The 12751-nt window shown below is 36.0% G+C and overlaps 1 protein-coding gene across 4 annotated transcripts in view; it reads right to left on the bottom strand.

The window, feature by feature from the left end:
• The window catches only part of LOC125206044 (BEACH domain-containing protein B), a 28920-nt gene that overhangs the window by 13063 nt on the left and 3106 nt on the right, over positions 1-12751 (bottom strand). For all 4 annotated transcript variants that reach the window (XM_048105320.1, XM_048105324.1, XM_048105322.1 and 1 more), the window contains exons 5-22: positions 11625-11771; positions 10548-10874; positions 10180-10399; positions 9623-9691; positions 8590-9048; positions 8065-8392; positions 6546-7007; positions 6293-6451; positions 6047-6196; positions 4614-4769; positions 4357-4398; positions 3881-4222; positions 2000-2173; positions 1685-1845; positions 1293-1608; positions 763-1195; positions 333-657; positions 20-208 (exon numbers count right to left, since the gene is read on the bottom strand). In XM_048105320.1, coding sequence (XP_047961277.1) covers positions 20-208; positions 333-657; positions 763-1195; positions 1293-1608; positions 1685-1845; positions 2000-2173; positions 3881-4222; positions 4357-4398; positions 4614-4769; positions 6047-6196; positions 6293-6451; positions 6546-7007; positions 8065-8392; positions 8590-9048; positions 9623-9691; positions 10180-10399; positions 10548-10874; positions 11625-11771 — 4459 coding nt within the window. The remainder of the gene's footprint in view (positions 1-19; positions 209-332; positions 658-762; positions 1196-1292; positions 1609-1684; positions 1846-1999; positions 2174-3880; positions 4223-4356; positions 4399-4613; positions 4770-6046; positions 6197-6292; positions 6452-6545; positions 7008-8064; positions 8393-8589; positions 9049-9622; positions 9692-10179; positions 10400-10547; positions 10875-11624; positions 11772-12751) is intronic.

The following is a 12751-nucleotide window of genomic DNA, read 5'->3' as shown; positions in this document are numbered from 1 at the left end:
CACAAAATTAAATAACTACCTGGACAGAAGATTTACAAATATGTGACAACCTCCAATTATGTTCACTTGTTCCAGAAAGGAAGCAAGGAGTTGTTTGTCGGAAACTGCACGTATGATCATATTTAAGATGTCTTCAATGCAAGCCGTATCTTGACAGATTTCAGTAAACGCAATGAGTGCTTTTATGTCAGATGCAGTTATATGCTCCCTACAAATTTAAATAACCATTAGAATAACTAAATGAGTGTTACAAAATATAACAGAAGCACTACCCAGTAAGTATTGACATAAATACAGAATCAGATGTAAAAGCATTACAACACATAAAGTACCTGAGACTCATCTCTCCAAGACTCAATAAAAGAAGACGGATTTTATGTACTTCACTGTCAGGTTTCTCTCCGACAATTTGGTCTGTCAAGGCCTGCTTGCTCCTGACAGCACGTTTGGTCTCAGCATTGCCCCAGTAAAACTGCCGAATAATATCAAGAACACGAGGAAGCCTACAAAGACTCTTGAGCAACCTCAGATCATTATCAAATTGCTGGATAAGGAACATGTATAGCTCGCGTTGCACCTTGTAAACTGTGTGGACCCAGATATGAGGGTTTAGAAAGACATAAGATATAGCATCTTTTACCAGCAACTCAGACAAGCCTGTAGGTAAATATGAAGTAGTTAGAGAATGAAGGGCATTTGAAGAGAAGCATATAATCTTATATACAGAGTAGCTGATAACATTGATGAGCAATTTAGGCTTACCACCATTAGAAACAACACCAAATAAATGCTTTAATGCTGAAAGTGTTTCCAGATTTAGCTGATTGGCTGGAGCTTGCTGCAGCAAAAATCCCAATACTGAAAATCCAGAAAGTAATAGCATCTGCTGTTGATTGGCTAAATTATCATCCAAGACCGATGCTATTAGCTTAATAGTTTCAGCAGTTAAATTTCCCAGAGTAATTGGAGGTAGCAACATCTTATCATTCTGTTCGCTTCCATCTTTTTCATACATCCCAGGCTGTTTTAAGAGAGGAAAAAATACAGAAACTCCCCCAACACAGTAAATAATCTGCTGTAAAAGCCGTCGAGAGCAGAGCTGTGTTCCACCCAATACAGTAGCTTCTAAAGTCCTCTTATCATTTGCATGGTCAGCAATTGATGAGACATTGGATAATGTCCTACCAATACTTGCCTGAAGAGAGAAGAAAAGAATTTCTTTCAGTCTCGGAAGTTATACAAAAAATTAAAGATCCTTGTTTGATCTGGCATACTGCCTATGAAATAAGAACCTGCGCATTAAGTCCAAATATGATTTTTGATGCAAGCCCATCTTTAGCATCAAGAAATCCACCAGGCAGAAAGTTATCCACATATGCTGAAATTTCATTATCAAGGAAGTAATACATATAACTTGGTCCTAAAGAACAAATTCCACGTACAAGTTCAGCAGGGATAGCATCGCTGAACAAGTATGTTGGACCTATCTGGCCGCAAAATGGCAAAGCGTCTTTGACAGAGTGCATGACATTCTCGTCCTCGGACATTGGTTGCTTGAATTTAGTGCCAATTGTGCAGGTCGTCAATGGTTCACTGATTTTGGGATATCTGGAATTTATAAGAATGAATATGAAAGTTCTTTCATTGGTTTCCTTAGAACAAAATCAACAGAAAATTAGACTACCTGCACTTTTCTGAGGATAAAAGAACACCATCCAAATAACACTTCAGCTGGCTTCCCCCAGAAAATGCTCGACCAACAGAATGCACTAAACTGAAAAAGTACCACTTCTTTCTGACAAGGTTGAAACTCATAGATGCACATTGTCTTTTCTGATTAATTGACTGAAATATAAAACCAGGGTTACTAAAAACATAATAGTATCACTTCATTCTGCAATGATACCTATCACAAATTCACGCTCAAAAAGAGATTTCAACGTAAAAAAGATAAGGCTACTGTAGTTAGAAAGAAAAAAATTGGAATTCAAAGCATCACCTCATATATTAGCTTATCCATTCCAAGAACAGCATAGCATCCCCGTCCATTTTCCGTAAGGAAACTAAAGAGGCCCATTGGTCCATTTTGAGGAAAGCTTTCTATCCTGAGCCAACATGTAAAAGAAAATCCTTTGTTCACAGGCCACTGAACTGGGGTTTTGATTACTATGCCCTGCATAGGTCACAATCACATCTGTTAACCAATAACATATCTTGTTCAAAAGATGAAAATAACTATGGAATAACCACACCCCCCCCCCCCAACGAAGGAATATGTTAACAGTTAACACACAATAGCATAACTGTCTTGCTCAGAGGTACACTCACCCTTAGTTTTTTAGAACATGCAAGACTTTCTGAGACACAATAACATATACCTGTGGATTACATGAAACATATTTTTCCTTATTAAGGTAACAGCCTTGTATATTAATTTGGAGTAGTCAGCCTCACACTGAAGTAGTACGAGATCGCACGGAATTGAGGGAAGGTTTTCCTCGTGGAATCAAGCTTTCTTTTGTTTTAGACTTTTTTAAAGAGTAGAGATAGCTCTTGTAATTATTGCTTCATTTTTTTGGAGGGGGCAGTGGATATCTTGTCTACTCTATGTATCTCCTCTCTTCTTATCAAATCAAATGTTTATAATAAAGTAATAATTAATGATTGCTTTATCATAACCTGCCTCCAGTTGAATATACTTTCGTAAATCCAAATTTTGGTATAAGTACTGGATATGAGTAATTGGAAATTGAATATTGTTCTAGAAACAGGATATTACAGGGTTGAGATTAGAAGCTCTAACAGATCATAATTCTGTACCATAACTTCAAATTTTAGCATAAGTACTGGATAAGGCACATCTTTTACCAATAACTATAAGTAATTTCTACTGGGTAAGTAAAAAAATAACTTTCAGTAAATTCTACTGGTTTAGGTGACTGCACGAGTTTAAAACTCAATTACAAACTATGCAAGCAATATTTTACTGGTGCTAGAATAGAAAGTGCTAGCTTATATAAGAACTTTGGAGCAAATGAAAGAAACCAACTCAAACGTGTGATGATTACTTTTGCAAAAGGCAAAGCTGAGAGACTAAACATTTCAAGTAAGTGAAAAATGCAAATTATAGACATGGTTCTAAGTCCAAATCCAATATCTCTGGTTTGAGATGCAAGCCCCAACTAGTCATGAGCTGAAGAGTGACATCATCTATAATGATTTAGCACTACAGGAGAAGCATGAAATTCTGATGTAACATAATTTTCCTTGTAAAAAAAAGGATGTTTGAGAATTTATTTATTGCTAACAAAAAACATGTCAGATAATTCATGTAATTCTATGGCTTATCTTATGTTGGAGTATGATTCAACATTTAAATAAAATATAGTTCAGAGGACTCCAAACAAAGGCTTGATTATGTAATACTCCCCATTCCTTGTTAATTGAGTCGCTTCTTTTCGGCACGGAGACTAAGAAAGAGATGTTTACTTTGTTAAGGACAGGGAGAAGAAAGTAGGAGGGAGAATAAAGTAGGAGAGAGAAAGAGAGATGAAGAGAAAATAAAGTAGGAGATAGTATTACTTCTTTGCCAAACATAGAAATGACTCAATTATCTTGTAACTTCCCGAATTGGAAAAATGAGTCAATTAACAAGGAACGGTGGGAGCACAGAAATCAACCTCATATATCATTGGGGTTCTCGGAATCATATATTTGGATACCTAGCAGATTGATTGTGTGTGTAAGTGTTTGTGGGTGTGTGCTAATTCCCCTTTTCACATGAAAATAAAGTCTAAATGAGCCTCTGTTAGATTTATGACACCCGAACTAATACATGAAAATCGAGCAGGCTGTAATGAGGGAGAATGATTGAACTTACAGAGTCAGCACCATTAAGGTCAAAGAACGCTGTTGGCCCTTTCTCATTAAGCATTGCTAACATGCTCGTTAACAGTAATGATCTTGAGTGCTGTTGACCAGCTCTATCACTCCGAAGCAGAGCAAATATTTTACGGATATCCTTTCCAGATATGCTATGCCCGCCAACAACCTGAATCAACCGAGAAACTTTCCAAACAATAGTTTCACAATTTTCTTCTGAAAACCAATTCAGAAGAAAGTCTAGCATTCCAGCTCTAACACATGATGCTTGATTAGACAGAGAATCTCTTAGCAGCTGTAGGAACATATCCAGCCCATGTTGCTGCAATGAGTCACTGCTCTGCCCAATTATTGAGATAGGTAAATTATTCGACCAAATTTTAATATTATTGCAAGAAAACAGAAAAACTGAAAGGTTACTAGAGGGACAAAAGTACAGGAGATAAAGAGCGTGCAAGCTTATAACTAACAAACCTTTTGAAGAACACTGAGATAAAGCAAGATAGCATCTTCATTCTGATCCAAAAAGAAAAAGAAAATATGAAAATTAGGGTACATAATATAGTATGTATCTGTCAGTTTTTATCCATTGTAGCGCTCATCAAGTTACCTCAATGACTTTGTTTCGGGCCATGTAATGCAACATCCCCACAGTAAAGGGTAAGGTGTAGGGTCCAGACCCCCATTCTCCCCTCCCCGAGAATAAAGAAAATAAAACAATAGAAAATTACCTTAATGGCATAATTCACTTTGAGATCAAAATCTCCATCTACAAGCATATCGAGCAGAGCACTTAAAAGTAATTCACTAGGCTGCCATTGGCAGAAATCCAGCAGCAAACTCCTTAAAGTCTGATAATCCTTGCCAACAAGGGCCCTAAAAGCAGCCTTGAACATTGAAAGTGAAATTAGTCAAGGAACAGAATTGAAACCAATGAAGATTCCCCAAAAGCACCTAGCCTTTCTTACCGACCAAACTACCATGATTAGACAACAAAATCACATGAACTACAATTTTTGTTTTGCTTTCACCAAATACTTTTTATGCTATCTATATATGCTTTCCTGTCTAAACTAATATTGGGGGCATAAAATCATCAAATCTTGACAGCGATCGTTCAGCATTATATTTATATGTATGAAGTCAGTCAATTTTCACACAAATTAAGCTTACATATATGTTGAGCAGCTGGGATGCTATGAATAATCAATTAAGTTTCTTACATGGGTAACCAGGTGGATATTTGTGAGTTTTTTTAACTCATAGAAGATAACGGAGTTTAGAAAGCTAGACTGGAACTTTTGTAAGTGATATTGAGACTTAGGAGGCACAAGCCTAAAACTCAAGAAAACTAACAGGCTAAGATGGAGACGTATGGGGTAAACCTTATGTATTATTGATTGTGGTATCTCAAAAAGTAGGTTTCTCAAAAGTTTGTTTCACATTTTGGGATTAGGCCTGCTAAAACCAAGTCAGGATAATTTTCCAAATGTATTGTCTAGCTGAAGAGCCAGAGAACTTGAGTAGCCTAACAGATTTTCAACTGAGTACAAGCTTCCCTAACCTATGCAAACATTCTTCCTTCTATATATGTGTACTCTACCATGGAAATACTATGAAAACATCCATCTTTGTACATACCAACTTAATTTAATACTAGTATTTAGTGTCAATTTGGGCATACTTTGGTAAGAGTACACAGTTTATCACATAGTTTACAATACAGTAACAATATAATTATACTTTTAGGGTGGGTAGGTACATCCCAATATATTGAGCTACAAACTAAACAGCTTAGGATGCTATAGTCTTAGAATCTAGCATTTCATCTGTAGCTTATTGTTTCAGCATTCCTAATTAAATACTATGAAGTACATTATGATCAGAATATACTTCATTCGTTCTAATTCTCACATGCTAAACCTTGTCTTTTGTTGTAGCTTTGCCTGTCTGTAGATTATACATCGTCTGCATTTTCAGTGAAAGAATTGCCAGTTTCAAGTTGTCAATCCAGATAGCGGAAAAAAAAGTTAAGAAAAATGAAAAGGAAAAAGAAAAGAGAAAAGGAAACAGGTTGGTGAAAATTGGTATATGACTCTCAAACTTATAAATATTGAGCAGGCAACCAGGTGTTACATCTGCTATGAGGAATCAAAGAGGGTACCTTTGAATCATCATTCTGCGACAGCAATGAAGTCAGAGTTTGAATAACATTTAATGCCAGTTTCTCTCCATTTTCAGCATCCAGATTTCCATTCAACAAAGATACAACATGTAAGAAGCATTCACCATCTCGGAACAAGATTTGGAAGTGCTGAAAAAAATATTAGACATGTGAAATTTTAAATGACAATGACTTCAGATGTAAATCTTGCCATATAAATGAAAAAAATTCAAATGCACTTGGTACTTTTTGATCTGTTAGTAGCATCTCTCTCATCCCGACCAGCAACTCAATTGACAAATCTGCAAAGTTCTTAACCCGTTCTTTCAAATGTGTAAATGTCTCCAAGTACTTGGAGCAAAGGAAACTTTTTGCCTTGCGGTCCTCTTCAGAAGATGGAACTACCTGTTAAATAGAAAAAACATGGAAGAATGAATGGTATTTGCTCATTTTGCAGTATAAGTCAAATCCAAATAGGTTGGACATAAGAATTGGCTACCTTCATAAGATCAAAAACGTAAGTAAGCATAAGATCTCTGAGATCTTCTTCCCAGAACAAGTCAAATATACAACTGATACATAAGGAACTGCACAAAATGGACTGCTTTGCCTCGTCTGATGCTGAGAAGTACTCTGCAAACAGTTCCAGGAATTTCTTGATACATTTTCCCCAGCCCTCAGTCAGCACAGGTGAATAAGGCAGTCCCTGGCTTTGAGGAGATGCCACACCTCTTGTAGTGGTTTCTGCAAAAGCAACTGGAGTTATGGGCCTTTTAGACTCCTGGACCAGGACACAGGCAACTTTGAGCTCCCGAGGAATGGCAGCAAGTCTCTTGAATGAAGAAACAGTTTTCTCGGATGACAGTTTCAGTATATGAAGCAGGCTATTTGCCAGGGCAGTGGCAAGCTCAGGATTACAGACAGATTGTTCGAGAGCATCCACCAAAACAGTACATTCAGGCTGCCATATATCAATCATCAGACAAGAGAACAGGCAATGGGAGAGCACACACGTGAACCCAACCCCACAAAATAAATATATAAATATAAATAAATAAATAATATGAAAGATTAGTCAATCCATTCTCAAACATTTTAACTAAACCGATACATACGTTCAGAACATAGGTGATAGAAATTATGAAGTGAGTGAATTGGAATGGAACTAGACATGGACGCTTGGTAAAACCGTGAAAGGGAATCAAACCCTGAATGGTAATTCTATTGGGGGCCCATGAGTTTGCAGCTGGATTCATGTTTCAATTCTCATTCCCCTCCCAAAACCAAACACCCTCTAAGAATACATACATGTATTTTAAATGTATACTAAATCTATAATAAACACTTTTTTAATACTCCCTCCGTCCCAACTAAGTTGAGTCGTATTCCTTTTTGGGATGTCCCAACTTAGTTGAGTCATTTCCTTTTTTTTACAAAAAACAAAACATTCAACCACTCTTACTTTATTTCATCGCCTACGTTCCTCTCTCTTTATCTTTCCTACTCCCTCCGTTCCACTATAAGTGAGCAGTTCCTTTTTGGCCGTTGTTTTGCAAAGATGATAATAAATAGTTAAAGTTGAGTGAAAGTAAAGTAAGAGCGAGAATAATGTAGAAGAGACTCTAATTTATATTATTTTCTCTCTTACTTACGTTCCCTCTATTTTAACTAAATATTATTATTTTCGTAAAACAACGTCCGAAAAGATACTGCTCACTTGTAGTGGGACAGAGGGAGTACTTTATTCTTCTCTCCTACTTTTCAACACAATTTCTTCAACGCAATGTCTTAATCTTTGTACCCAAAAGTTTTGACTCAACTTAGTTGGGACGGAGAGAGTAGAAAACCAAAGAAGCTGGGAGTATTATATCAATATAATTTTGTTTCTTATTAAAGAAAGGAACTGCAAATGACAGATGAAGAAAATTGTAAAGTAATTGACTACATGAATGAAATATAAGCAAAGGAGTATGATGTCTAACATAAGCAACATCAAACAAAATTGAAGAAGAACCAACCAAGTTATGGGAACTCCCACTTAAAGTTGCTGCAAATTCCATGAACGAGATTACTTCAACTTGGATAGGTTCAACTTCTTTAGCACTTGGTACATCCTCAAAATTCATTGAATCATAAAATCCTCCATCATCTAATAGAGAAACCTCATTCCTACTAGAATTGTCCCCAAAGTATTCCGCAGGAGCTGGACCAAAGTAGAAAAAGTTCTCAGAGAAGATAAAGTCCCACACACCTTCAGCACGGAAGACATCAATCAATGATGGTGCCGAAAGAAGAACCTTCTTAAATGCAAAAAGAATATGCTGTTGCATTGTGCAGGCAAAGATCCTGCAGTGAAACCAAAAAATAAAACTAAATAAATTTTTTAAAAATTGAAGAGCCATATGATTCTTAAGACACCAATGAAAGTGAAAGCAAAATAAATCATGCTTAAAAATGGCATAGCTACTAAAAGTAGCATACAATCAAAGAAACTATAGGTCAAGTCGAGGAAAAGATGAAACTGCACAGAGTTGATCAACCACCTTAAGTGGCTAGGAATCTCTTCCTGATCTGAACAAGCCTTGATACAAGGGAAAATTGTCAGAAGCACTCTTGTGAACCACTTCACAGAAAGCCCTGCATAAACTGCAGGAACCAATGTGGTAATTCTGCTGCTAGCTGGTACAGCATGGGAGAGTGCAGTTTCTTTTGCATCAAGAAGGAAATAGCAAAGAGCTTCACTCAATTTGGCAACATAATCTTTCCAGCTTTGTGAATAAAATGGATCAGAAGCAAATGGAGGCAACAGGTGTGCATGTTCTTCAAAAACATCTGAAGCTTGTCCTTTTCTTCCCTCAAACTCATTAACATAATCTTTGTTGGATGAGACCTTGCGCTGTTTGTACTCTTGAAGCATGAAAGCTACGGAACAAAAGCTATTTGCAAATTTTTGTACCCTTCCATTCTCGCAAAGAAATTGCAAGTTGTTGAGATTTCCAAAGCTAAAGACTAGTTAAAGAATTAGTTATCGTAAAAAACATAATTCATAAGGAGTTCTATACTCCACCCTCATCTCATATAAAGAATCAGCATGTAGATATACGAGTCTCATATTTCTGAATTATAGATCAACCCATAACATAGCTGATATTTTTTTAAATGCTTGAACCTCCGACTATTAGACAACTTAAAGGGAATATATCATGCACTAGGGGTGTGATCCGTTGCTAACTTTTCTTAAGTTGCTAACTTGCTAACTCATCAATGCAATGTATTAAAAATGTCAACACGATGATAATAAAATGTCAACATAAACTTAAGTTGATATTTTAATACATTATGTTGACATTGATATTTAAATCAACACAGTTTATTTAAAATGTCAACACAGATATCTGTTGACATTTTAATGTGATCGTGTTGACATTTTTAATACACTATGTTGATGAGTTAGCAAGTTAGCAATTAAGAAAAGTTAGCATTTTAACGCACTCCTCATGCACTATATGTGGTTTCCATGATTAACAAAAACATAACCATGTGAAGCATTGAAATGTAGGTGTGCTGAAAGGATACATAGCTTCCCTGAGAACCTCCAATGACAGAACATGAATATCAAAAATATCCTGCAGTGGATTTTTCTTCCTGAAAACAGAGAGACAAGAATTAGAGGTGAATTAAGACATCAACCAAAAAAAGAGTTTGATTAACTAGTGGAGATGATGTATGTGTATGATAATCATTAGTAGCCAGAATTATTGCAGATAGCTATTACCTTTTAAAACTGATATTTCCATTTGCAGTGTGTGGTCAATTTTATTTTATTGTCCCTTATTTGTGGAGTTGGGATATTAATCCCCCCTATTTGTGGTTGTGTGACTGGATGAAGAAATTATAGAGTAGAGACTAGTTTATGAAGGCGATTAAACAAACAACAATTTTTTCGCTTAATAGGCTCTAAAAAAGCCAAGAGTCTATTGATTTTTTTATTTTCTAGGTCATTTAAATGGTAATTAAAATTTGAATATGTTTTAACAGATGGCATCGTTTAGTCCACGAACAAAAAGGAATGCACAATAGGAGGGAGTGGTTGCATTAGTAAATGAATACTTCTGCAAGCCCAACAAGATCACCTTTCCTCACAGTGTGCTGACTCACTCACAACCAAGCTATCAATTGAAGGAACTCCCAGTCCATCCAAGAGAACTTCCAAACCTCCAATACTTCTAAAATGATTCTGACCACGTGGATTATCCACCAAAGCTGACCGAAGAGCTCTGAGAGTCATGTGCTGAAGGGAAATATCAGGCCACAGTTCTTTCATTATCAATCTCCTGATCAAACGCAATATCTCTGAAACCAAAGTTACACCTCGATGATTATACTTCCAATCATACATGAAACTCAAGCATCAAACAGGCGAGATATGTGATGTGGGACTCAAGCGTGACGAATGAACGAGCAGCATGAAAGACCAAATAACATTAACTGAATATGTTACCTAATAACCAATTAAGACCACCAGCTTCCATGACTGAAACAACTGTTGTTTGATGCCAAGATAAATTTGTGTCAGAAGCAGGAGATTTTACAGCAACAGAAGGGTCATTATATGTTTCTCTGCTCTTTCCAGCAAAAACATCAATGCCTGTACTTCTGATCAGTACATTTTCTGCTGTACTTGAATGAAAATCAATGAAGTTGCAGATGATGGAAACCACATGAATGAGTATCTTCTGCAAAACTCCAGCATTTTCTACCATAGCATTTGACAAACTCTCATCCGTTGGAAGAGCACTAGTAACAGTCTTAAGTTGGACAACAGTAACTGGTAAAAATAGAATATCATGAGTAACTATTAAGTATGTGATGTGATATAATGAATACCAATAGGAATAACTTTGGGGGAGTAGTAGTGCAATAAGAGTTATCTGAAACAAAGTAACACTAGCTAAAAAGTGATAAGTCAATAACAATAAGGCATATAAAAGATGACCTCGATTGGAATTTCAATAGTATGTATGTATAAACTTTCTCCTATCCCTTGCAAATCTAGAGCCCAAGTCTGCATTAACTTATGACATGAAAAGTTGACTATAGATTGTCTGCCTGAAGGGTGACACCAAAAGAAATTGATGCAATACCATTAAACAAAAAAGTAAAGATGTCACCCCCAAGTTCCCAACCATCTCCAAGTTCTGCACTTCTAGCATCACTCAACTTCCATCTTTCTACACATTAACTACTGCTACAGAAAACCTATGTGCAGGTGCAAACATGTTGTCGATGCTCGTCTTTAACTTAGATTATATTACAAAATGAAGGGATGGAAGCAACAAATACAAGATTTTGATTGTACTGGTGAAATAAGCATAAGGAAAGAAATATCTATGCAAAAGCATATCAATAATTTTCACCTTCCAAGCATAAGGAAAGAAATATCTATGCAAAAGCATATCAATAATTTTCACCTTCCAAAGACTAACTATTGACCTAAACAAATATTTAAAAATCTGATTGCCACAATCTCAGTAGAACAGAAATGATGCTACGGATCTGTGGAACATGCTAATCGTACCTTTCATCAAAGCTGTAAGCTTCTGAATTCCAGCATGGTAACCAAAAACCTTACAATTATGAATAGAGAGGGTCACAAGGGTCAAAGCATCTAAGGCCATCCATGATTCATTTGGTATATTCAGGCTTGTGGTAATGTTCCCTTGATCTGCAGATGATTCTACTACTATTAGCAAAGTGACAAACAACAGGAAAGACCATCAATAACATAGCATATGTAAATATCATTTCAACAATTGGGAATCATCATTTTGAAGCAGAGTGGTTAAATGGGCATCTTGACTATCCTTGAGCTAGCTAATACATAGACAATGAAGCTGCTCCACTCTCAAAACTACTCCTACATTACAATGAGTGTAAGTAAACCTCAACCAAAAAAATTACACACATTAAAATATTCCAATCCAAGCACACTTGTATACCAGCATTAACCTTTCGTATTTGCAAAACCAACTAAAGATCTTATTAGGCTAAGCTTACGCACATCACCTTATCGGCCACATAATTCTTAATTAAGTCCACTTCCTCATAGCAGAACAATCGACACTCAACATTAACCAGCTTGCAAAAAACTAGTTTACTGCTACCATTGCCTATTGCCTATTGCCTGATCAACCTCCTCACTTTAGGGAGTAACCTACTTTCTACTTTCATATAAGCACTTGCATTCTGTTTCCAAATAAATAAATGGGCCATATGGCTGCATAAACGATTTGCTGAGAAATGAAGAAAAGCATAGCAAAGCAGGGACTTATAACATCAATACTTTATTTCAACCACAAATTTTAACCCAAAAAGCTTACGCTTAGATAACTTCATAGTTCACATTAATTCCCAACAGCCATTACAAACTAACTCATTTTCAGTTTTAATTTATTCTATTAAAAAAAACAGAACTGGTTCTATTTTCATTTGAAACAATAAATAGTTCAGTTCAGTTGGATTTAAGATACTAATTTAAGAGAAAGATATTCAAATAAGTGAATGCATTTTACTCACTAATTAAGTTCTCATCTAATTTTTTCTGCTAACAACTAAATGCAATCGGTGTTTCTTAGGGATGAAGAAATCTGCTTTACTTTTTGCATCTGATGTGGAGTTGTCAACACCAACATCAAAGATCGAATC

The sequence above is a fragment of the Salvia hispanica genome, chromosome 2 (genome assembly GCF_023119035.1).
Source record: "Salvia hispanica cultivar TCC Black 2014 chromosome 2, UniMelb_Shisp_WGS_1.0, whole genome shotgun sequence".
NCBI lineage: Eukaryota > Viridiplantae > Streptophyta > Magnoliopsida > Lamiales > Lamiaceae > Salvia > Salvia hispanica.
This window is presented reverse-complemented; position numbering and strand designations above follow the sequence as displayed.